Raw genomic sequence first — 26,374 nt, forward strand, 5'->3', positions numbered from 1 at the left:
AAAAATATATGGCTTCGAAGAGTTCTCGGGAGGAGAGCACCGCACAAACACATAAACACGAAAACGGAGGCTGCTGCAGAGAAGATTGGAGGGGGAAATCCGCCGGGATCACCGCCGGAGGGATCTCCACCTTCTCCAACGTCTTCTTCATCATCACCATGATCAATGGGAGAGTAGTCCACCTCTGGACTACGGATTTGTGGCAGTAGTTTGATCTATTTCTCTCATGTTCTTCATAGTTCTTAGTGCCATATTAGCTGTCTACCATGATTATGACCATATTTGTAATACCTACGTGGTAGATCCTTATTCTATCATATTGTGCTATGAAATCTAATCATATTATGTACTTCGTTCTTGAGTATTTGTTCTGATCGAACATATATGCAAGAGTGTGTGTGGGGTGATGTGTGTATTAGATGGAGTAGCATAGTTTTAGTGATTGGATAGTGACCGTATGTTCAAGATCTATTATGGCTTTACCATTTCTTTTGCTACCTCACTATGGATAAAGTGAATGCATGTGCCAGGTGACAGTAGTGATGATCTTATTTGTTCAAGGTAGCATATTTGATATTCAAACTTCATGTTAGAGTACTTATGGCTATGCTCTGTTAATTCTTAATACAAGATTGATGAAGTTTCTTTCTTGTGGAGCATAAGAGAAATGTGTTGCATCATCTCTATGTTAGGACGTGGTGCCCATATTAATTCTGATTTTATGCATACTATTATTTGCACATTCATATCTCGTTGATGAATTGTTATTTGTCCACTACAACTTAAAGAGAGAATAGTCAAGTGAATCCATGAATTCCGGTTCACTTTTTAGCATAAGAAATACCTTTATATTGCTTTTATCTTGTTTTCTATTTATTGCACTATTTTAATTTGAAAATACAAAAATATTTACTTTTGTTATTTGCATCCAAAACTCCAAAAACAATCAACTCCTTTACATACTTAGTTATCTTATCTAGTCTAGTTCTACTTGTTTTATTTTTACTTGTGTTTATTTGTTTACATGAAATATTGTGCTTGACAACCACATGGTGGAGTTGGGGACACAAGACATTTATTTTACTTGTAGGATTGCTAGAAAAAGGAAAAATAGTATACTCTTTGTCCAGTTTCCCGAGAGTTCGATATAAACCCTCGAGTCACCCTTATGGGGAAAATACTCTGCTTACACAACACTTGCACTTGGAGTCTCAACGTCATGAAGTAGGTACATGTCAAAAACTCGGGAGGCGGCAACGGCAATGGTGATTCAGAGGGGTGGGATGCTGATCAGGAGGGGTGGAGGTGGTAGAGAATGGGCGAAATCCTACGTGGACGGAAGCATCGATGCCCCAAACTCAGCCCTTACATGTAGGGCCGACAGGTTTTTGCCAGCGATTTTATTGGGCTCCAGATTATATTGATGATTTATTGGATGCATCCGGTGTGAGTCCAAAGACACCACCTGTCTCAAATATACTACGGAGTGCCGGTGGAGTGGAGATGGTCTTACGACAACTAATTAGAAGTGAGGGTATGAATTTTCTTTTAACTGAGAAGCAAAAGTTTTTTTCCTATTTTTTTTTTAAGGAAAGCAAAAGCTTTTATTAGTTCCTCTAGTGAGCGGGACAGGAGAAGATACAAAGCTCCTCGCCGGACGCCACCTCGTGAGGTACATGTGTTCAACTATGTTGATGTACTCCTACGTGTATTCGAGGCAACAAGGAATTTCCTCTTTGTGCGAAAAGGACGCAGGAATAGGAACGAACGAAGGGATCATGAAACCTGTACCTTCGCACATCACGATGCCGTTCTCCCCACATCACGCGTCTTCCATCGGGGTCATTCGGTTTGGATTCACTCAACTAAAACTACTAAAAAGAAATTCGGTTGGGATTCACCAGCGAATTTTCAACGCACGACCCAGGCGGCACCGGTCAACAGAGGGAATGCCCCACCGCACGGGAGCGCCGGCGCACGCTGCTGCACCCTTCGCCCACGCCCAGCGCCGGCGCACGCTGCTGCACCCTTCGCCGTCCGTGGACGCGGTCCGTGCACCCCAAAGCCGTCGCGTCCACGGCGCGTCGACCAGGTCACGGCGCACCCGGCCCAGGCGACGCAAGCGACGCGCGCCGCATTGATTGTACGGAGTAATTTAGGCGCGCTGCTTTTCATCAGATAAATAAACAGGACTAGACTAGAATAATGTGGCCACATCGGTTTGAACGAACCGAAAACCGTCCATCGCAAAAGAATAACGCACACACGTCCTTCGGCTTTTCCCGTTCCTCCCTCTTCCCTTCCCTTTCCATCTTTCCCTGCGCCGCCCGCCCGCGCCTCCCCTCCCCTCCTCCGGCTCGACCGCCCGGGCGGACCCTAGGGTTAGGGCTCGCGCCGGCCGACGGGGGCGCAATGCGGAGGCCGCTGGCGGGGACGGCGGCGGGGGCCTCCTCCCGCCGCCGCGCGCTGCAGGGCTGCGCGGCGCTCTTCTTCCTCGCCTACGCGCTCTTCGCGCTGCTCCTCTGGTCGCCGCCGCCGCTCACCACCCTTCCCGGCGCCGCCGGGTCCCGCCCGCTCCACCTCGACGACGACGCCGGCGGGCGGGGCGCGCCGGCGCGGCCCGCCAGACACGCGCACCGGGAGACGCTGGAGGCGGCGCCGTCGGGGATCGTCTCAGGTCTCGACCTGACCCGCCTCAACTCCTCTCGCGCCGGCGGCGGCGGCTCGCTCCGCAGCGTCGCGGCCGAGGCCGCCGCCTCGGGGGCCCGCGTCTTCGCGGACCTCGAGAGCGCCGCCCTCTCCCATCCCCTCGACGAGCCGCTCGACGAATCCAGCCGGTGCCCGCACTCGATCGTGCTCACGGGGGACGAGTTCCGGGCGAGGGGCCGGGCCGTGGAGCTGCCGTGCGGGCTCACGCTCGGCTCCTACATCACCGTCGCCGCCACGCCCCGCAGGGCGCACCCCGAGCGGGACCCCAAGATCATCCTGCTCAAGGAGGGCGACGAGCCCATCATGGTCTCGCAGTTCATGATGGAGCTGCAGGGACTCAAGACCGTCGACGGCGAGGACCCGCCCAGGATCCTGCACTTCAACCCGCGCCTGCGCGGCGACTGGAGCGGCAAGCCCGCCATCGAGCAGAACACGTGCTACCGAATGCAGTGGGGAACGCCGATTCGGTGCGAGGGGTGGATGTCACGCGCCGACGAGGAGACCGGTACTGTATACTACTACACCCTGTCTCTTCTTCTCTGACTCTGATGATGAAATACTATCTCTAGTTATTACTCTCTGAATATTACACTGGCTGAAAGATAAATTCGATTGAATTGTTATATATTCAGTGGATGGGATGGTCAAGTGCGAGAAGTGGATTCAGGACGAAAGGTCCACGGAGTCCACCACCTCATGGTGGCTCAACCGGCTCATCGGCAGGACCAAGAAGGCCTCTCTTGATTGGCCCTACCCATTCGTGGAGGACCGCATGTTTCTTCTCACTCTAACTGCTGGATTGGAGGGCTATCATGTCAATGTCGACGGGCGACACGTGACGTCGTTTCCATACCGAATTGTAAGTGGCTTCCCTTTTATGCTCACGAAGCGATGTAAAGCATGAGAGATGTTAATGGCGGTACACTGCTGACACCGTGCTGAAATTTTGTCGCTGGTGGTGTCTGCAGGGATTTGGGCTCGAGGACGCCACCGGCTTATCGTTGAATGGGGACCTTGATGTGCAATCGGTGTTCGCGGGGACTTTGCCCACTACGCATCCTAGCTTTGCGCCGCAGAAACACCTCGAGATGTCACCAATCTGGCAAGCCCCTCCCCTACCAGACGAGCCCGCCGAGATCTTCATCGGCATCCTGTCAGCGGGGAACCATTTTGCTGAGCGTATGGCCGTGCGCAAGACATGGATGTCTGCTGCCCACAGGTCCTCCAACGTTGTGGCCCGATTTTTTGTTGCACTGGTAAATTTTGTAGACCCATTCTGATGTCCTGCTAATAAGTCTCAGCGCTGCACTTCTATCAACGGTCTTGAGCTGATGGATTTGCTTCTCTGCAGCATGGCAGAAATGAAGTAAACCTGGAGTTGAAAAAGGAGGCGGAATTCTTTGGGGACATTGTTATTGTGCCATTCATGGACAGCTATGATCTGGTTGTTCTAAAGACTGTTGCGATATGCGAATATGGGGTAAGTGTAATTGGTACTACCTTGTATAGAAATTTTGCTACTTTCCGCAGTTGTGTTGAACATTGACTGTTCCCCATCGTGACGAACCCTTTCTCTTTCGCAGGTCCGTGCTGTCTCTGCAAGATATATTATGAAGTGTGACGATGATAATTTTGTCAGAATTCAATCAGTAATGGCTGAAGTTAGGAAGATACCGAGCAGTAAAAGTCTCTATATAGGGAACATGAATTATCGCCATACTCCAATGCGTGATGGGAAATGGGCTGTTACTTATGAGGTAAACAGTAAACTTCAATTATTGATTTCATAATGTCCCCACTTGTCCTTTTGTTTTCATCTGGTTGAAGTTGGTGATTCATTATATTGCTGTAGCAAATGGTCCATAAGTTATTTGGCCGTCTAATTTATTTATAAACATGAGCGCTCATACTTACTGCTCTAGATGGGGCTCTGCTAATTTAGTTGCATTAGAAGCTACCCTGTTTTTGTTTACATGCTACTCCTCTCTATATGCAGTTTCTGCTGCATCTTTAGCTATATTTTCTTTCTGCCAGTGATTAGTTAATATCTTTAGATTACAAATGGTTTCCTGGCACATTGATGCAATTTTCTGAATCATTTATATAATTATATATAATAATGAAATCTAATAAAGAATATTTGCTGATAGCTATGCAATGCAGCACTGAACATGCCAATGCTATAGGATCTGATGTTTGCCTGTTACTGCTTAATTAACTGTTTGACTAGCTGATAGCTATGCAATGCAGCACTGAACATATAATTGTCATTTCATACTAACGCCTCTATATTGCCGGCTTTTGGTTCATTATAATAAGTTTATGTTTTACATGAACTGAGGAAGTTTTAGCCCCGAATCTTGCGAATACATCATTTATCAGTGTGTAAACCACGCAAAGCTGTTTCAAGATATTGCTTCATAGTTAAATGAAGGAACTATTTTCATTACGTATTGATTTCTATTTTATTACTGAGATATGCATGTATTACGACCATTGTTTGATCTAGCTCCCCACTTAATGCGAACTTAGTACAACAATATGATTATTATGTGATGTTCTCTTAACTTGAGCATTTCTCTTGTAATATACTGAAAATGAAATCATTTATTCGTAGCAGTGTAATCTCTGTATGAGCCAATGTTGCTATGAAAGATACAGTTATTTGTTCCTGTGGGCTCTGCACATTTGCACTTGGACGGTTTGCTTTGTAGAAGTATGGTAGGAGTGCTCTTTTGCTGCCTAGGACCTCCTATCTAGTTTTTAAGCCATATATTCCTGTATGCAATCAATCAGAATTTGAACAGCTAAAATCTACCAAAGTACTATGTGAATTATGTTGATAGTTACTAGGTGGAAATCTATTTTCATCGGCTTCACATAGTCATGTATGAATCAATATGTCAGAAACTCAGAGTGGAAATAGTTGATGTACTGCAGCACTAGAAGTGTCTTTTATGGTTCTGCACTTTATATTCCAACCAAGCTACCCCCTTACCGATACCAATGCTTGTTAGGCTACCACTTAAGTTCCTTTGGAATACACATATTTCTTATCTTTGCCTATCTATTATAATTCGCAGGAGTGGCCAGAAGAGGTTTATCCAACATATGCAAATGGTCCTGGATATGTTATATCTTCTGACATTGCAGATTCCATTGTATCAGAATTTACGAACCATAAATTAAGGGTAAGATCAGATGATTGCTTCTGCTCTGCATGTTTTGGAATTCTTTCAGACAAGAATTTGCATATTTCTAAAATATTATATGGAACTTACCAGATCATCCTTGAGCTCCTCGTCGAGCACTCCTAAAAATGCAAATAGAAAACCCACTGTAGATTTGCTAGCACAACATAATTAGAACTTGGTTCGGAAGAAGATAACCTGAAGATAAATGCTGATAGGGGTCTAATTTGCATTTGCTTGCTGTGCAGCTTTTCAAAATGGAAGACGTGAGCATGGGAATGTGGGTGGAGCGTTTCAACAAATCAAAACCTGTTGTATACGTCCACAGTGTCAAGTTCTGTCAATTTGGATGCATAGACGACTACTACACCGCGCATTACCAATCACCGAGGCAGATGCTATGTTTGTGGGACAAGCTGCAGGCTGGGAGACCGCGGTGTTGCAATATGCGATAGCAATAGCGGAACTGGTGACATTTGATCCTTCTTTTGCTGAAAAAGTGAAACTTAAGCTGATGATACTGAGCTCTGAGATTGAAGGAATACTTTTTGATGGAAAATTAAAGCAGCTAGAAGACTAACAATGGGCCATACTGCATTGCATTTCATTAGAGATGACTGGGCCAAGTTTCAGCTAGTAGAAAAAACTGAGGGAATGAACAGCCGGCTTGTAAGGCCTCTTCTGAAACACCTTGTAGCCCTCTTCTTTCCCCACCATATATATAATATAGAAAGAAGTTCTGTGGGCACTAATAGAACTGCTCAAGGACTTCGTTTGTAAATGCGAAGGGTAGAAAAGATTAGCTAAGTTACTGGTAATTTTGGTATGACTGATTGTGGTTCTTGTCATGACTCATGAACAGCCCAGAAGGCAGAGAAGAGCAATCTTGTTGGTTCACGCCAGTTTTGTGGAGCGTCTTCTCGTGTTGTTGTGGACTTGTGGTCGTGAATTTATATAAATCACCACGAATTAATATTACTAACTCTGTCCCGAGTTACATGTGTATAGGTACATGCTATCTAGACAAATCGGGACAAGAGGGAGTACCTCTTAACTCATTTTCTTTGCTTTGAGAGGGGATATTCCGCAACTAGTTACCAGGTGCACTCTATTTTTTTGTGACACTTTCAAGTTTCCAAAATTGTAAACTAAAATTCTAGACATACATTGTGTTGTATGTTGTGCATTTGTGAAGTTTCATCCCAAAATATGACAATATGTGACCTGTGTAAGAAAGAGAAAACATACGTAAATAGTGTCACGTGCTATTTACACATCATTTGTTTTGTGTAGATCACATATTGTTCATTTGTTTTGTGTAGATCACATATTGTTATATTTTTTTTTATAAAACTTCACATATGCACAAAAGACAACCCAATGTATATCAAGAATTTTAGTTTACATTTTTGTCACAAAAGAAATGGAATGCACCTGGCAACTAGTTGCGAACTGAAGTTTTCCGCCTTGAAGTAGAGCATCTCTATTTGCGCCCGGTCTTCCCAGGCCATAACTAGGGTTTAGTTCAGGTTTATTTTTCTTTAGATTTACATAAAATTCATTCATATTTGTAAGATATAACGAAAAATCAATAAAATTTTAAATTTACATACATTTTGGTCAAATCATATGGGGGCGTAGTTGGACGGAGGTGGTGCCCCATACGCAGACGTTCGTGCTGGCGTCCCCATAGGTCCGACTGGGCGAAGTTGGCGTAAGTGGTATAAGAGTATGCAATTCTTAGCCTACATGTGGACCTCTCACTTTAGGACTGGACTTGTGTGCTGTTGTGCTATGATATCTTTCTCTGTTTGAACAATGGTTTTTGTTAGTTCTTGTCTAGCACATTGTGACTTTACCAACTTTATTTATTTCTTTGTGCCCATAATACATATTATTCAATTTCACAATTTACCATTTAATTATCAGACAAGAAAGAAACTTCTGATGTTGGACCCATAGAAAGGGCGACCTATAAACCAAGTAAAACCCGTGAGCCCAAATCACCCTTCCGCGATGGACTAGGATTAGGTGCGTCACTTGACAACATTCCTCGTCACATCAACACCATCCAAAAGGTACCCAAAAGCCAGCAGCAACCCATGTTTAAAAGGACTCCATCAAGCACAGCGCGGACCAAATCGTGGCGAGGAAAATGGAAAAAAGGGTTATCCCCGCTCGGAAAGAAATTCTGAAGGGAAAAGGATGTCTTGGTCGGGAAATTATGGCAACTGGTACATGTTGTTATTGTTCATTTGTAAACAAATTATGGAAATTCTTTTTGGCAGCAACAAAAGAAAAGTAATGGTGTGCAGCAAAAGAAAAAAGATGGTGTACAAGACCTCAAGTAAAAGTGGACAAGTATAACACCGACAAAGAAGTAAAATTGAAGCGTCAAAAGTACAATGCTATTATCAGTTTGACCTGGCTCTTGACGGCTCCACCTTGTGATGATGATGATGATGATATGTTCTAGCATAGAAGCTCTTTAGATAGTATTTTGGGCATGGTCGTGATTATCATCATCATCTGTTATAGCATGGAAATCGTTAGATATTATTTTGCACATGGTTAACTATAGTGGTATGGGGCTAACTATATTATTTTGTGGTCTAAGTGTACAAGTGAAATGGCTAAATTTTATACGTTGGAATGATTGATTCAGTTGTAGCACTTGTTTGCTGCAGAATTTGAATGTTAACAGCTTTTGAATTACATGCAAGTGGTATTGAATTTCAATCAAGTGATACTCAATTTGTATTGTTAAATTACTGCTATTTTCATTGTTAAATGACTGTTGTTTGCATACGGTTCTACTGTTTCTTTTTTCGGTACAGCTAGAGAAAGCTAAGTTTGAAATATAATTTATGCAGTTCGGTACAATGTATATGGCTGCTGTTTGTACCGTACAAATAAAATGACTGAAAAGTTAGTGTTTCTATTGGAAAACTGTGTAGTCTGATGCCACAATGCCAGGTAGTCTTTTTTTGCCTTAGGTCGCTCCTCGCCTCCACCCCTCCGCCCAATTCCCCTCGTCGCACCGCCGAAACCCACCCCATCGATGAGAGGCCAGGGCGAAGCTCAGAGGCCGCAGCACGGCCATGGCGCCGCCTCGACCTCCGCCGCCGCCGCGCAGCAGCAGGCGCCGCCGCCGCCGGCGGGGATGAACCCCTACGCCTACGTCCCCAATCCTCACCAGTACGCGCAAAACCCCTACAACCTCATGCTCCCGCACCTCTTCCTCCAGAACCAGGCCGCCCTCGCCGCAGCCTACCACCACCACCACCAGCAACATCCGCAGCAGTACCTGCGCCCGCGCCTCCCCTCCCCCGGGCACGCCCAACGCCCCACCGTTCACGTCCAGCACCCCGCGCCCAACCCGCCGCCCCAGGCCCCCGGCGCCGCCTCGCCCGCATCGGCTCCGCCGCCGCCGCCGCCGGGCAACCAGCACGCGGTGCTTGAGAGGGCGCAGGCGGCCGCGAGTAAGGCGCGGAACGAGCTCGCCCAGGCCGGCGAGGGCGTGACGGGGTGGAAGGTGGCCCAGGCGGCGCTCGCGGCGCTCAAGGCCGACTCGTGGGAATCGCTCGGCGTCCGGCTCCACGACGTGCCCATCCTGCGCGACCTCTTCCTTATCGAGGGCACGGTCAGTATATCTGCTAATCTGCTTGGCAGAGAGCGCGGTAGTTCGCGCTGTATACGACTCGTAACTGAACCTCTGATTTGTTGAGATTTTTTCCTTGTTAACCCTGCAAACTTTCCTATCGTCTGTTGCTCTGGTGCTTAATCAAACTGTTCATGTGTTGGCACTATGGTGCGAACTCAGGGAGGGTTGTTGTTGCCATGTGCTCTATATTATATTCTGCTCTTTTCTTAGCTTTGTTATGCTTATGGCCTCTAATATTGCAAAATGAGCCTCGGCTACAGGGAGTTCCTGTAAAACCACATTTTAAAGCTTCAGGGAGTTCCTGTAAATTTTCATAGAGAGACTTGTTTATTAGAGGGCTACAGGAAAAAATGGGTCTATAATAGATGCTGTGTTCGTTATTACAGACCCACACTTTGGTTGTTGTGTGTGCGGCCCTTAAATAAACACATATTTTAATGAAAATTTACAGGTATGTAGATCACACTTACATGTACATGTAGGTTTTTTTTCAAAAATTTCTCAATCCTTAAATTTTGAATTTACAATGGTTTCATCTTGCCACTGCTGAAGCTGGAATTTGTGAGAAAAAATGTTAACCCTGCGTAACTTTGCTATCTTCTTGCTCCAGTTCCTAATCGGACTGTGTGTTGGCACTATGAGGCAAAATCAGAGAGTGCCGGTGCTGCCATGTCCTCTATATTCTACTCTCTTTTTCGTAACTTTGTTTTGCTTGTATGGACTTTGTCTCATGCTGGATATTGCATAGTACCCTGTTATGCTTTCAGTTGTAAATAGAAGTGGTGCTGAGATTGTGGCCCTGTGTTGGTAAAGCTGTGAGTATGTTTGAGTAGTGCACTGCAGACTGCACTCAGACTTGAGATTTCTTGCTTCTTCTTGCTATCTTGTGTGTGTGTTTCTTTTTACATATTTTCGTTTTACCAGATAATTTAACCACACTAAACTCTGCAGTATCCTTTGTTCTGCTAGTATGTTGAAACAGAAGAATAAGTAACGGAAATCTAACAAATATGCTCCCATGGCTAGGTGCCTTAGTATAGTATTGTAAGCCACTTAGGCTCTTGTCGCAAGAATTGAAGCATGGGGTAAATGACAAAAGTTGGCGTCATTTAAGATTCCCTGGCGCATGAGACCGAAAGAGAATTAATTACATGCATTGTTGCAGTTATTTGAAGGGTATTTGATGTAAAGGGTTTCTGAATTTATCTAAAAGATGCTAGAGAATATTAGAACAGTTCAACTTAAGCATCTTATCAACTGTAGTGAACTATTAGATAGGAGTATAGGACTGCTTTGATGTTTTGATCATTTTACAGTAAGCGTGAAAAGGCTTTTCTTTTGGCTCATTGTTTGCATCACATAAAGCTTCTCTTTCTAATGATCAAATCATCACAAAGTATATTTGGGAGAACTGCACATGGTTGTCTGCTGGCTGACTTTCAAGGACTTGGCTTGTTGTTTGTCAGGTGAATGCATTCATCCATTGTTATGTTGCAGCAAGACAAATTGTGTCTATTCATGACCTGGAGGTTGAGATATGCAAGAACGAGGGCATTAGGCAGTTCGAAGAGCTGAGGCTGGGGCCTTTTCTTCAGCACCCACTTGTTGTACATTACTTTTTGGTACCTGCTGATTTGTCCAAGGTGCCTAAGCTTAGTAGTGAGGATATTGTCAACTGCCTGCAGAAGTTTATTGATAATTTTAAGGAGAAAGTCACAGCGGAAAGTTTCTTGGATTATCTAGCGGAACAAAAATCAGTCTCTGGGAAGGAGAAACTTGGCGTGCGTGTACAGAGCTTGGGGTATGTATCTTTTCTCTTAGTCACTTACTTATTTACTTCCCTTGTGTACTCCAACATTTGTACTGGTCTGTACTTTGAAATATAAACGACTTCATTCAGCCTTCCTCCTACTATTTCCTTTCTCATTTTGCACCAGAGTATTCCATTTTCTGATTTGGGGAGGTTTTGTAGGTTGCACATTTCGTTCCTCCAACAGGCCAGAAGAAATGAAGTTGATGCTATTCAACTTCTAGCCAAGACCAGTGGTTCTGGTGATAGCACTTGTCAGAAGGATCTACGAAAACATACAGATTTTCATTCGGGAAAGAAACGGAAATATCAGGAAAATAGGACTCCTAGCTCTTCATGCAAACAGCCTACCAAGCGCCAAAAGGTGCAAATGGTAATGAATGAAGCATCACCCAATTGCTACCTAAGTACAGCTAAGCTGGAGAAATTCATAACAACCTGGAAAGAAGCATGCCGTGAACTTCCAGTTCAACAGGTAGGCTTGTTAGTTGTGAGTTATGGTCAAATTCATGTTCTCTATGAATAATTGTGAACTCTAGCTACCTACTCCATATATGTATTTTTGTGTAAGAAACAAGCAGCGTTAACATGTGGCTCCTTTGTAATCGTGTTTGTTTGTCCCCTCACCCCCCCCCCCCCCAATCCCGTCTCTAGGTTGTATCATTTATCTGATATTGGTCTTTGATATTTTCTGCATACAATTTTGTTCATCTTAACTCTAAACTTAATCCCATCAATTGTTTTCTATTTCTAAATCTAATATATTTTGCACTTCTCACTGATGCAGGTTTTGGAATTGCTAGCAGATTACTATGCAGAAACACCAGAAGAAAAGAGGAACTTAATAAAGATATTCTCGCAATACCCAGGCATTGGCTTCCTAAATGTTGCAGTGAGTTGATTCCTTTTTTCAGCCTTTATAAATGGATCTACTAACTAGATACATTTGCAGAAGTGCGTCCTCCTTTTTAATTGCTAGCTCCCACTACAATATCTTATCAGAAGGGTCAATGTACTCAAAGTTAGGATTGTTTATGCTCGGTACTATAAATTTCCTGATGTGAACAATGTCTTATGGTGCACCCTAGGTGAACCACAAGCTAAACGTCATAAAAATATATCTGAAAATAGTTCAGCATGGAGATACAACATATGTTTCTCATAGTTTCACCTTCAAATTTGACGCACTGCTCAAGAAACAAAATGCAATCATTTTATGAATAGTATTTCAAATTGGGCCGTGAATCGGGCCCATTAACACTATCAGAGTTAAAATCTTGTTTTTTATGCTGCGTTTGAAATGTCGAGTTGAAATTTAGTGACATGGTATGAATTTCTTCAAAATTATCCTCTTTTTGCAACTTCTGTTGATTTTTTCATCTTGAGTACACCAGTTGCATTACTAGCTGGGGTGCACAGACAAATATTCTCGAGAGGATAGCTGGTGTCCTGATTGGCAGATTGTAATTCTTCCTTCTGTATCTTTTTTGCAACGAAATTCTGGTAGCATTTTGCCATCTATCTAAATGTCCAGTGGCATGGGTATGCAGGTTAGATCTATGGCTTTTGGTCTGCTGGATAGTATTTATGATGCGATCCATGTATTTAGTGAGAATAAATTGTCATCAAGTCCTATTCCTAACAGCACAACAGAGGTTATGGAAATTGAACCCTTGAGTAAAGAAAATGCTGAATTTATTGCTGAAGGAGCCAATGATAGCAATGAGCCTGGACCGAGTAATCTCCCTCCCTCCCTCCCTCTCTCTCTCTCTCCAACACATATGCACGCACACATGCCCACTTACGTGTTTGTCTCAGTTATTTGCACTGACACATTATGTGATATGCAACTGGAACCATAACCATTAACAGCCGCTGCACCGTTTGACAGAAAAAAATACTCCTTGACTGGCGTTTGTTCATGCAGATGCCACAACTGATGATGTTGTCAGGAGAATTACTGAATATTTGGAGTCCAACTGTGGAGTATCTGGAGCTGAAGCTTTGCAGGTGGAAAATATTAAATTCCTGAAGACACTTCATGATTGTGAAACATGTGTAACTAATCATTTTTCTGCCAAGCATTTCACTTCTCTTGGCCATGGGACTTTCCTTGAGTTTTTGGAAAAATATGGTCATCAGTTCCCCCCTAAGTTGAGTAGTTTCTTGAAGGGGCGAAATTCTGGTTCTTTGTCCCTGGAAGTTTCTGTACTGCGGCAACAGATTGAAGTTTTACTCTCCCAAGCTGAGGGCAACTGGCTAGAAGATGGGGACTTTTCAGGGGATAGTTTCCTTATGCTTCTCAAAAGGCAGTTCCCAACAATTAGTTTTGATATGGCACAATACAAGTCTGACGAAGGACTTGTTGGTTCTGCAGAGAGACAGAGGAAGAGCATACAAACAAATAATGTCACGTTTTCTATCTCGCTGTTGGAGAAACGGTGGTCCGGAATGTCTCCAGGTGAGCATAATATTGCTGGTGGGCAGAGGGACAATGCTGTTGAACCATCTTATAATTCTGGAACAGTTTCTTCACGAGAAGCAGTTAACTGTTTACTTAAGGCTCCAATGCTCTCAGATCTGCTTCTTTGGTCACATTGGGATATGTTGTTTGCTCCTTCACTGGGCTCCTTCATACACTGGCTGCTGAATACAGGTCCAGTTCAACAGCTAGCTTGCATTGTGACCACGGATGGTAAGTTCATCAGGGTAGATCCATCAGCCACTGTAGACCAATTTTTAGAAGCCATTGTTCAATGCTCACCATTTCAAGTGGCAGTGAAGCTGCTTTCCTTGCTGCACATTTACAATGGTTCTACGAACACTCCAATTTCATTACTGAAGTGTTATGCACAACGAGCAATAGGTATCATAATCAACAACAACAATGATCCAGTGAACACTAATTCTGAACGCAAATCTGTGACTGAGGGATCCTATAATCTGAGTACTGAACAACGTGACCACTCTACTCATTTTGTTGGCCATGTTCAACAAAGGTCTCAGCCATCTTCTGCAGGAAACTTCATGTCTGATATTTTAGCAAACATTGATGACACTGTTCATTTTGTTGCCAAATTTGTTCTTGATTGTCTTGGTTATCTACCTTCTGAATTCCGGAGTCTTGCAGCAGATATACTTTTGTCCGGACTTCGAACAGTTACCAAAAATTGCTATTCAGCCATCTTACATGAAGCCACAGAAACTTGGCAGCTTTGCATGCTTCATGATATTGGGTTGTCACTTGGAATTGCCGAGTGGGTTGAAGATTACCGTAGATTCTGTTTAACTGAAAAAGTTCACACAAAGACAGAAGCACATTCTTCTTCTGGGCATACATCAGCTGCATCTGAAGTACCTACACTTGAAAACTCTCTCATGCTTATTCCTCATGATGTTGATATGATGGATGATAATAGTAAATCATTTCATGGGGAAAAGGATCAAGTCATTTGTATGAATAACAAAAAGCAAAACATGTCAAGTCCTATTGGAGCCAAGGCAGAAATTACAATTAATATGAACCAATCACCAGTAATGAGAGAAACGAATCTTGAGGAAGCAGCTCTAGTTATTGAGACTATACGGCGTGAGGAGTTTGGTTTGGACCAGGCTCCAAGTTGCACCGAGAATAGTTTGTTGAAGAAGCAGCATGCTCGACTTGGCAGGGCACTTCATTGTCTTTCGCAAGAGTTATACTCGCAGGATTCTCACTTACTTCTTGAGTTGGTAAGGTTTGCTGTGCGCACTTGTTTACCTCATCTTTTGTGTGCCTGTGTTTGGTGTGAGCATGGGGATCTGTTTTCTGCTGACATTTGTCTACTCTATTCAGATACAAAATGCTGATGATAATACTTATCTTGAGGATGTCGAACCCACATTAGCATTCGTTCTTCGGGAGAATGGTATCATTGTTCTGAACAACGAGAGGGGCTTCTGTGCAGAGAACATTAGAGCCCTTTGTGATATTGGTAATTCAACAAAGAAAGGAGCCAATAGGGGTTATATTGGAAATAAGGGCATTGGATTCAAATCAGTATTTCGGGTAGGTCTAGTAGAATATTTTCCAATTATTATGTTATCGCAATGCTGCAAATCACGTGATTTTACTTTTGCATGCTTTGCCATCTATGGTTTCATGAATTTCTTTTTGTACCAGTCACTCAAATTCTTTGTTTCAAGTTCTTCTACATCCCTTTTTAACACTGTCTATAATATGTCAGGTAACTGATGCTCCAGAGATCCATTCAAATGGTTTCCATGTGAAATTTGACATTACAGAAGGCCAGATTGGTTTTGTATTGCCAACTGCAGTTCCACCCTACAGTACCAGCTCTTTGAGTAGTATGTTATCTGTTGAAGATGACAAGGACGCTTGTTCCCTCTGGAACACTTGCATTTTACTCCCCTTTAGATCTAAATTCAGGGATGGCACTGGCATGTGCTCCATTGCATCCATGTTTTCAGATCTCCACCCATCTCTGCTTCTTTTCCTTCACCGACTAAATTGTATCAAGTTTAAGAATGTGCTGAATGGCACACTACTGATTATGAGAAGGAAGGCTCTTGGTGATGGCATTGTGAGGATCTCACATGGAAATGAGATAATGAGTTGGTTGGTAGTTAGTAAGAAGTTACAGGGCACACTTGTACGCCATGATGTGCACACTACAGAGATCGCTTTGGCATTTACCTTGCAGGAGACTGAGAAAGGAGAGTATGAACCTCACTTGAAGCAACAGCCTGTGTTTGCTTTTCTACCTGTAAGGAACTATGGTCTTAGATTCATTCTTCAAGGGGATTTTGTTTTACCTTCTTCCAGGGAGGAAGTGGATGCAGATAATGCATGGAACCAGTGGTTGTTGTCGGAATTCCCCTCTTTGTTCGTCAGCGCGCAAGAATCCTTTTGTTCTCTTTCCTGCTTCCAGAGGTGCCCTGGGAAAGCTGTTACAGCCATAATGAGTTTCGTTCCTCTAGCAGGAGAAGTTCATGGATTCTTTTGTAAGCTCCCTCACTTAATCCTTTCCAAGTTACGTCTTACCCGGTGCATGGTTTTGGAAGGTTCTAGTTCACAATGGGTCTACCCATGCAACACACTCAGGGGTTGGGATGAACAGACCAAAGTGCTGTTTTCTGATGACTTGCTTCATCAGCATCTTGGTCTTGGGTATCTATCAAAAGATATCACCATACCTGATACATTATCAAGGGCCTTAGGTATTCACGACTATGGAGCAAATGTTTTTATTGATATGGTATCATCAATTTGTCAAACTGAGGGTTGCATTGAGTCCCTGGGGATAGAATGGTTGTGTGCTTGTTTTGTTAATCTTCATTTGATGTTGTCGCATTCTTCTCAAAATATTCCCTCGGCAACAAGTCTTGAAGGCGATCTTTTATGTGCTCTCAGAAAGTTACCATTCATTCCGCTTTCAGATGGTTCATTTAGCTCTGTAGCAGATGGCCCTATATGGCTGCCTCATGATATTCTCAACTCGACTCCTGACTGCGAAAGTAGCATGAAGGATTTCCCAATTCTGTATAGTAATCTTCGAATTGTAAGTCCACGCCTTCTCTCTGTGTCCTGTAAAAATAAGTATCTCATGGAAGAAATGAGAGCAAATGATCTGATGGACATTCTTATGAAAATTGGGGTGAGGAAGCTGTCTGGACATGAAATTGTCAAAAATCATATCCTTGTGTCCTTGCCAAATTGTACAGATGCTAAGAAGTCCGATAAGATGATGATAGAGCATGTGAGTTTTATTATGCTTCATCTTCAGTCTCCATGTACGAGCTGTAATTTTGAAAAAGAAGAAATAGTGTCAGAACTACGGACTAGACCTATCTTTCTTACAAACCATGGCTACAAATGCCCAGCTGATGAACCCATTCACTTCAGTAAAGAATATGGAAATTCTGTGGACATAGGCAAGCTACTTCAAAATGTTGAAATTAGATGGATTGAACTTGATAGTTGTTACTTGATGAATCATGGTTCAGATTTGTTGCCATCTGTGCTTAAGAGGTGGAGGCAATTTTTTGAAGAGATGGGTGTGACTGACTTTGTGCAAGTAGTGAAAGTTGAGAAAAACATATCCCAAGTTGATTCTTCGATAGCAGAAAGAATTTCACAAGGTGATATTTCTGTAACATCCTTTAGAGTGGATGATTGGGAGTCTCCAGAACTGGCTAACATTTTATCAATATTTTCTTCAAAAAAATGCCGAGAAAATTGCATATATCTTCTGGAGATTCTTGACAGCTTCTGGGATGATTATTATAGTGCAAAATCTTGGTGTCTCACAAACATGATCCATTGTGGTGAAAACAAAACAGTTGAGTCATCGTTTATGAAATGTATCCGAAGCTTCAGATGGATAGCATCAACTGTTGATGATGACCTCCATTACGCAACAGATTTGTTTCATGATTTTGAAAACGTGCGTTCCCTGCTTGGTAGTGTGGCCCCATATGCTGTGCCTCAGGTTTGTATTTCTTATTGTTAACATTCATCCAATAGCAAAAAGGCTTTATTTATCCTTGTTAACTTGTATGAGCACTCACCTTGGAAACTTTGTTTCTGTGGAACAGGTATCCAGCATATCACTAAGGAAGGACATTGGGTTTAAAACAAATGTATCCCACAGTGATGCTTTGATGATCCTGAAATTATGGGTAGCATCACAAGTTCCTTTTAATGCAAGGTATTAGAAAACATATAGTTTACTCATCTAAACACTTTCAAATTTTCCATCTATAATCTAAATACCTGGTTGATTAAAATGTGGGTATCTGTTTAACAACCAGTGTTTAAAATAGCGTGCTAAAACAAATTGCGGCGGCCTTCTCCAAATGCTATACACGCTATATCGTGCTATATTTCAAATAGCGTTTTGAAAAAAAAACATATATAACCTAGAATAAAGGATTTCATCAGAACAATAAAGGATATAGTGCAAAAATGACAGAACAATACATAACCACATATAAAAATAGGTCTACAATTTTCTAGAAGCCTAACATCAACATCCTACGGGGCAACAACATAGCATAAATTACTTACTAATAATCAGCATTAGCGATGTAATCTTCCGATTCAGAAGAGGAACCAGGCAACCAGCTGATTGAAGTTCATCACCACGACACATAAAGCAGCTTCTTCATTTTATAAGGAGGAAAACTCGAGCCCTTGGGCCAGTAGGCTGGAAAAAGCAGCGCGGACGCTTTGCCGTTTTAGCGCGATATAGCATGCTATTTTGCAAATAGCACCATACTGAGAAAAATTACTAAAATTTAGCGTGGACTCTCCAGATGTGATATATCATGCTATTAGTGCCGAAAAAGCGCTATTGTTTTCCCCATGTTAAGAACTAATACGAACATATCCAGATCAACCCTACTTCCACCATGTAGTTTTTTACTGCACACAAACATGCAATTTTTCTTTGTCAAATTAACTTGTAATGATTGACCTGCCTTTTCTTCAGTGTGGACCAGATGTGCAAATTCTATACCTTCATGTCAGAAGGTGCGGCTGATACAAAGATTGACATCAAGCGGGAGTTCATGTCATGCCCCTCTATATTTACACCATTACTCCGCTCTCGATCTAGTGAGGTTGTCCCTGGTAAATTTTTATCCCCAAAGGACCTCTATTGGAATGACCCAACAGGTTGTTCTGCAACAACAGATGAATTATTTTGGGGAAAGAAGAGAATGTTTCCGAGAAGGATGCTGTGCTCAGCCTACCCAAGCCTTTGTGAATTCTTTATGGAAGCATGTGCTGTACCAAAAGTGCCAACAGCATCTGATTATGTAGACATGGTTTTGCAGCTATCAAATGTTGTGCTGCCTTCACAAGTAGTCCATCAGGTGAGTTGCTTTTGTGCATGAAGTGCCTAAAGTTATGCAGTGACTGTTGGGAGTTCTCCTTCAAAATATTAATACGGTTTCAACACTATACATAGGTCTTCCGTGTATTTGTGATGTGGGCTACTGATCTGAGTGACAAGATGAACGACATAGCTTACTTGAAAGATTATCTTCAGAAGTTAGAGGCAACGATATTGCCAACCATGGTTGATAAATGGGTCTCTCTCCATCCATCTTTTGGCCTCGTTTGCTGGTTAGATGATGACGAGTTGAAGCAGCACTTTAAGGACTGTAGTGATGTTAACTTCATACAATTTGGTGAGCTTTCTTCCGGGGATAAGGAAATGTTGCATGGAAGAGTTGCTGCATTGATGAAAAGCCTAGGTATCCCAGCACTTTCTAAGGTAATATAATTCTTGCTTTAATGTTATGCTTATCAGGTTCTTCCTTACATCCAGAAGTCCTCATGCTGGAAATGCTGTATGTAAGTCATCATTTAGCTATTGTGCATAGTAATACAGAATCGAAAACTATAAGTTTGCTATGCGCTAACTGCCTAGTTTAGATACAAACTCAGGCTCCATGTGGTATCCATCAGGACTCAGGAGCAGTTCATTAAATAGCGTGTTGCAAAAGCGTGGTGGTAAGCTGTGTTTGCAGAAACATAAATCTTGTATTTGGTTATTGGGTTGTGACTTCTGAGTATGTCTCAAGTTTTGAGTAATGATTGAAATATGTGGAGCATGGAAAAAATGCAACAAATGAATCATACGAAAACCTAAAATGTGTTTGCATCGAAGTGCTGGTGCACACTATGCTATAGCGGGTTTAAGAAGGCTGTAACAAGCCCTTGCATTACCAGAACTGAACTTACTTTGTGGTCCCCTGGCGGTCACTTTCCCCAGCCCGCTTTATTAGGCCATATTATCTATTACCTCCGTTCCAATAAGCTCTTTTAGGAAGCTTTAGCTTTCTAAAACGGCTTACATTTTGGAACAGAGGTAGTATTTGATATAATAATTAGGAGAACTGGAAAATCCTAGTTAGCATAAATGTAACGATGTGACCAATGAACTTACTTTGGTACAAGCGGTTTTCATGCACTTCACCAATATTATTTATACCATAAGCTACTAATTGCGATTTTTAAAACTATTATTAGGAAACTAAAAGGCAAAGGAATGATCTAAAAATTCAAAGCATTTTTCATGGGAAATACTTTTGTACTTACACGCTATGTTATGTTCTATCGGACCACTACTCATCCTACAAGTGGGTAGTAGTGAGATGGACTTTGGAAGTGGTAGTTAAAAATACTCCCTCCGTTCCTATATATAGTGCCTATTGTTTTTTCGCATTTGTTTCAGATTGTAAGCGCAAAGCTGTGTTTATTTTGCAAAAACCCCCTTCCACCGATTTACTCAAGTGCTAGAAATAAGGAAACAATGAACGTACATACTGAAAATCTGGAAACAGATCGATCTCATCTCTCCCAGGCTGCTTCTCTCTCTCTCACGTCGCCTCACGCAGCAGCATATCTCTCTCTCTCTCACGGCGCCTCACGCAGCGCCTCTCTCTCTCCCGCGCAGGTTCTCTCTGTCCCAGGCTGCTTCTCTCTCTCACCCGCGTCCTCTCTCTCACGTCTTCTCTCTCGCCCACGCAGGTTCTCTCTCCCACGCATGGCACTCTCCCACGCATGGCAGATGAGATGGGAAACCCGGCATCCGCCCTTTCCATGGCGAAGGATCGTCGGGCCGTCGCCGTTTTCTCGCCGGAGCAAGTCGCCGACGTGGAAGAATTTCCAGACTCCTGCGAGCACGAACCTTGGTACGTGCCGGACACGTACGCTGAAGATACGGAGGTTCCGGATTCTATCGAGGAGGAAGGGAATGATATTCTTGCCGGAGAGAGCCTACCTCTTGAAGCACGTGAAGATACCGAGTGGGAGATTGAAGCTGCCATGATTGCAAACGAGAAACAAGAAGGCCAGTTTTTTGAAGATCATTGCCAGGCAGATGATGCCCAATGCGTTGCCGAACAAGATGAAGGCGATGATATTGAACTCAATTTTGGTGTCAGGCTAGACTCAGGCGAGTTGCAGGTGGTCAAGGACACGCTGAAAATTTTGCTGCCAACGTACCGTCCTTAAACAATCATCTAGGAGTACTGCACTACTCCAGAAGTTCATAACATGTGTTCATAACTTTCTGGGGTACTTTCTGGAGTAGTGCAGTACTCCTAGATGATTGTTTAAGGACGGTACGTTGGCAGCAAAATTTTCAGCGTGTCCTTGACCACCTGCAACTCGCCTGAGTCTAGCCTGACACCAAAATTGAGTTCAATATCATCGCCTTCATCTTGTTCGGCAACGCATTGGGCATCATCTGCCTGTTGTTTCTCGTTTGCAATCATGGCAGCTTCAATCTCCCGCTCGATATCTTCAAGTGCTTCAAGAGGTTGGCTCTCTCCGGCAAGAATATCATTCCCTTCCTCCTCGATAGAATCCGGAACCTCCGTATCTTCAGCGTACGTGTCCGGCACGTACCAAGGTTCGTACTCGCAGGAGTCTGGAAATTCTTCCACGTCGGCGACTTGCTCCGGCGAGAAAACGGCGACGGCCCAACGATTTGTATCTTCAGCGTACGTGTCCGGCACGTACCAAGGTTCGTGCTCGCAAGAGTGTGGAAATTCTTCCACGTCGGCGACTTGCTCCGGCGAGAAAACGGCGACGGCCCAACGATCCTTCGCCATGGAAAGGGCGGATGCCGGGTTTCCCATCTCATCTGCCATGCGTGGGAGAGAGAACCTGCGTGGGCGAGAGAGAAGACGTGATAGAGAGGACGCGGGTGAGAGAGAGAAGCAGCCTGGGACAGAGAGAACCTGCGCGGGAGAGAAGAGATGCTGCTGCGCGAGGCGACGTGAGAGAGAGAGATGCTGCTGCGCGAGACGTGAGAGAGAGAGAAGCAGCCTGGGAGAGATGAGATCGATCAAGTATCTGTTTCCAGATTTTCAGGATGTACGTTCATTGTTTCCTTATTTCTAGCACTTGAGTAAATCGGTGGAAGGGGGGTTTTGCAAAATAAACACAGCTTTGCGCTTACAATCTGAAACAAATGCGAAAAAACAATAGGCACTATATATAGGAACGGAGGGAGTAAATTGTAACATACTTGACATTGGAAGATGCATATTTGAAAGTATATACTTCTTTTTACCAATTCTGCAAGTGCACCAGATGCATATTATATTTACTAATGTTTTAGGTGATGTTTTACCCATAAATTTGGCTTAGGGAGTGGCATATCCTTAACTGGTAGTCCTGCTAAGTATGATTCTCATCAACCTTTGTTGCTTTTATATAGGTTGTGTATCGTGAAGCAATATTCTATGGCACGGCTGACAACAGGGAAAAGGCTACTTTGATCTGTGGACTCTTACCATATATGCAACGTTACATCTATAAGATGCATAATGATGCTTATATGAATTTTCAGCAAAATGAGATCATGAATCTTAGCAAACTTCAGATTATTGTTGTTGAAAAGTTATTCCACAAGTATATGCTCAAAGGCCATGTGAGTTCTTCTAAGAGAAGATTCAAATGCCATTGTCTTTTGCAGGTTAGTACTAATCTTTCTGTTCCACCACAATGGTAACTAGTGCAAGTGATTACGATAGTAAGTAGTAACTAGTGCAAGTGATGACCTCCTTGCTACCAGTTTCTTGTTATTGCCTGCATATTTATAAGGTTATTATGATGGATAATTGCTTGCTTAGTTATTTTAATTCTGCATTCTCAGGTCCTCCCATATGGCACCACCGAATTTCAATAAATTGTATCAGTAACTGGCAATCACCAACAATTGGTTGTTAATACTTGTTAGATACTTAAATCAAGTCTGTTTGAATGCTTGATGAGCTCAATTATGTATGACCTTCTTACCTTTTGTTGACTGTACGTAAATTAAGTCCTTTAGAAGTTTATGCGAACAAGGCATTGCTTGAATGCTTGATGAGCTCAATTATTAAGGCTTTGCTTTTTTATATGATCTGCCATGAGCTTTAAAGTTCATGTGATTTGATGAGTTACCTATCTTCAGGGAAATATTCTGTATGCTACGAAAGAAGCTGATTCACATTCATTGTTTCTGGAAATTTCAAGACTTTTCTTTGATGGATCCCCTGATCTGCACTTTGCGAATTTTCTGCACATGGTCAAAACCATGGCAGAATCTGGCACCCCAGCTGAAAAAGTTGAGTCGTTTATCAGTAATAATCAGAATATGCCTGTGTTGCCTGAACAGGAAGCAGTTTGGTCCTTCTCTTCCTCGTTTGTAGCTGACCAGTGTGTTGATTCCAAACCAGTCGAATCATCTTCTGCCTGTGATATAAATACTCCCAAGCATCAGAGGTCAGATGGAGCTGTTTCAAGTTGGCCATCTAATATTGGGAGAACAACGCCTGATTTTAGAACATCTCACAGAAGTAAGCACGAACTCCTGCACGAGATAAAGGTGAATGATGTTGAGTGCTCAAACACAAAAGATAATTGGTTTCCTGTTCACCTCGAAGAGGATTGGCTTATAGAAGAGGATATAATGGTAGGAAGTCCGGTACACACAGAAAGTACAGTGGCAACCTTGGATGAGCCTCAGATGGTGATTTCCATTAACTCGGACAATGCACCTTCTTATATAGACTTGGGGACTGGTTCACCCAGTGAAATTATCGATACTGACGTAATAGACTTCAATGATAAAACGTCCAATGCTTCAAAAGGTAGGGGTAGGCTCCATAGGGGCGGTCCAGACGCAGCAGAATTACTAAGAACCGGCAGGGTTGGTGAAGCTCTGGCTTACAAACATTTTGTTGATCGGCTAGGGTCCAAAAATGTCAACTGGGTGAATGGAGAAACCGAATCCGGACTTCCTTATGATCTTGTCATCACCCGTGGAGATAATTTGATACAGTATGTGGAGGTGAAGGCGACTACATCTTCAAACAAAGATTGGTTCTACATCACGGCAAGGGAATGGCAGTTTGCGTTGGAGAAGGGGGATGATTTTACCATTGCCCGTGTCCTGATGTCTGGTGAGAAGAAAGCAAGCATTAAACTGTTGAAAAACCCGCACAAGCTTTGTAAGAAGAAAAAGTTGTATCTCGCTCTCTTGATGCCGCTGGGACAGGGAAGCTAACCCTGACGACTATCTGCAGATTGAAGTGATTGTATGAACTTGTCACTGGTAATCAGTGAGATCTCCATCTTTGCTGTAAGTCTTCTGTCCCTGAGACACAGATGCGGAATACGACACACAGAAATGCATTTGCTGATCCAACCTATGGGTCTATGACACCCCTCCTGTTTGGGAAATGAGACGAGACACTTTACTATAACGAGATAATGATGTGTAATCAGAGTTTCCCACTACACGTGCTAGCTTTGCACTGCAGAAACACCCAATCTGGCAAGTTCCTCCCCTACCAGACGAGCCAGTCGAGATTTTCATCGGCATCCTGTCAGCAGAGAACCATTTCGCTGAATGTATGGCTGTGTGGAAGACATGGATGTCCGCTGCCCACAAGTCCTCGAACATTGTGGACCAATTTTTTGTTGCGCTGGTAAATTTTGTAGACCCATCCTGCGGCCATACTGACAAATCTTAGCGGTGCACTTCTATCTATGGTCTTGAGCTGATGGATTTTGTTCTCTGCAGCATGGCAGATGAAGTGAACATGGAGTAGAAAAAGGAGACATATTTTTTGGGGCATTGACTACATGCCAATGCTATAAGACCTGGGTTTGCCTAAGCCGACAGGTTAAAGAGACTAAATCATGGTGACTTCTGTGGGACATATCATATTCTCACTGCGAATCTGTTTCATACTAATGTCTCCATGTTGCTGGCTTTGGTTCAGTATAATAAGTTTTTTTGCATGTGCTCAGGAAGTTGTTGCCTTGAATCTTTTGAATACATCATTATCAGTGCATACAACATGTGAAGCTGTTTTGATACTTTGTTTCATAGTTGAACTAAGGAACTATTTTATTACATATTGATGTTATTGTTTTACTGAGATGAGATATACATGCATTACCACCTTTTGTTTGGTCTAGATCCCCTCTGAATGCAAATATAGTACTCCCTCCGACATGTTCTGTTGTTCATATGTCAAGCACTAAAGAGTAAGAAGTGACTTCTTACTTAACTTATTTAGTAATTCTATTGCCTCAGCTAACTTCCTTGATGAAAGAGTCAACTCAATCTCGTCTTATCCTACTTTCATTCCTATCCATATTCAAAATGGAATACTTGAACCACTGAACCATTCATATTAATTGACTCAACTTTTGTCTAGATATTGATGTATCTAGTCAACAAACGCGTCTAGATACATCCATATCTAGGCAAAGTTGAGTCAATTAATTTGGATCGGAGGGAGTAGTACAATATGATTATGATGTAATGTTCTTGACCATTTCTCTTATAATATACTGAGAATGGAATGATTTATTAGTAGCACTGTAGTTGCTGTACGCCAGAGGTTCTGTAATAGATGCAGTTCTTTGTTCTAGTAGGTATTGTACTTGGACAGTTGCTTTTTAGAACTAGAATAAATCTGTTGGATAATCGACAGTTTACTCTGTGTTGCTGCCTAGGACCTCCTAGCATATTTTTTACACCATATATTTCTGTACACAACTAGTCTGAATTTGAACAGTTTAGGGCCTACCAAAGTAATATCGAATTATGTAGACGTGTTACTAGGTGGAAGTCTACTTATCTCGGCTTTGCATGGTTATGCTACCAAATTTTTTTTTTTGTCTATCTATTGTAATTTGCAGGAGTGGCCAGAAGAGGTTTATCCAACATATTCAAATGTCCTGGATATGTTATACCTTCTGACATCGTAGATTCCATTGTATCAGAATTTACCAACCATAAATTAAGGATAAGATCAGATGATTGCTTCTGGCTTGCATGTTATGGAAATTCTTGAGTCAACTATTTGCATAAAATAATTTACTCCTGAAAATGTCAATAGAAAACACATTGTTGTGTTGTTTTAAAATAGGTTGGAACCTTAAGATCATCTTTGAGCTCGTATAGCACTCCTGAAAATGTC

The 26,374-nt window shown here is 42.7% G+C and overlaps 2 protein-coding genes across 2 annotated transcripts; both read left to right on the forward strand.

Annotated features, from left to right (window-relative positions):
* Window positions 1-2,412: 2,412 nt before the first annotated feature.
* Window positions 2,413-6,807, forward strand: LOC124697758 (hydroxyproline O-galactosyltransferase GALT6-like). The gene is made up of 7 exons (XM_047230302.1): window positions 2,413-3,214; window positions 3,342-3,568; window positions 3,678-3,965; window positions 4,061-4,189; window positions 4,293-4,466; window positions 5,793-5,900; window positions 6,149-6,807. The coding sequence occupies exons 1-7, from the start codon at window positions 2,413-2,415 to the stop codon at window positions 6,353-6,355; spliced, it is 1,935 nt and encodes a 644-aa protein (XP_047086258.1). The 3' UTR covers window positions 6,356-6,807.
* Window positions 6,808-9,063: 2,256 nt separating this feature from the next.
* LOC124697760 (protein NO VEIN-like) lies at window positions 9,064-25,507 on the forward strand. The gene is made up of 14 exons (XM_047230304.1): window positions 9,064-9,291; window positions 9,373-9,543; window positions 11,031-11,365; window positions 11,537-11,849; window positions 12,162-12,266; window positions 12,925-13,111; window positions 13,302-15,103; window positions 15,207-15,419; window positions 15,598-17,862; window positions 17,969-18,081; window positions 18,865-19,249; window positions 19,345-19,653; window positions 22,612-22,869; window positions 23,350-25,507. Exons 1-14 carry the CDS (start codon window positions 9,064-9,066, stop codon window positions 24,442-24,444), a joined length of 7,779 nt encoding a protein of 2,592 aa, XP_047086260.1. The 3' UTR covers window positions 24,445-25,507.
* Window positions 25,508-26,374: the final 867 nt, after the last annotated feature.

This window comes from Lolium rigidum, chromosome 3, assembly GCF_022539505.1.
Source record: "Lolium rigidum isolate FL_2022 chromosome 3, APGP_CSIRO_Lrig_0.1, whole genome shotgun sequence".
Classification (NCBI taxonomy): domain Eukaryota; kingdom Viridiplantae; phylum Streptophyta; class Magnoliopsida; order Poales; family Poaceae; genus Lolium; species Lolium rigidum.

Coding starts and splice junctions, on each gene's coding strand:
- LOC124697758 (XM_047230302.1), top strand. CDS start 2,413: ATGCGGAGGCCGCTGGCGGGGACGGCGGCGGGGGCCTCCTCCCGCCGC. Junction 3,569..3,677: donor CGTCGTTTCCATACCGAATT/GTAAGTGGCTTC, acceptor TGGTGTCTGCAG/GGATTTGGGCTCGAGGACGC. Junction 4,467..5,792: donor AATGGGCTGTTACTTATGAG/GTAAACAGTAAA, acceptor TATAATTCGCAG/GAGTGGCCAGAAGAGGTTTA.
- LOC124697760 (XM_047230304.1), top strand. CDS start 9,064: ATGAACCCCTACGCCTACGTCCCCAATCCTCACCAGTACGCGCAAAAC. Junction 9,292..9,372: donor CGCCCAACCCGCCGCCCCAG/GCCCCCGGCGCC, acceptor GAGAGGGCGCAG/GCGGCCGCGAGTAAGGCGCG. Junction 11,366..11,536: donor GTGCGTGTACAGAGCTTGGG/GTATGTATCTTT, acceptor GAGGTTTTGTAG/GTTGCACATTTCGTTCCTCC.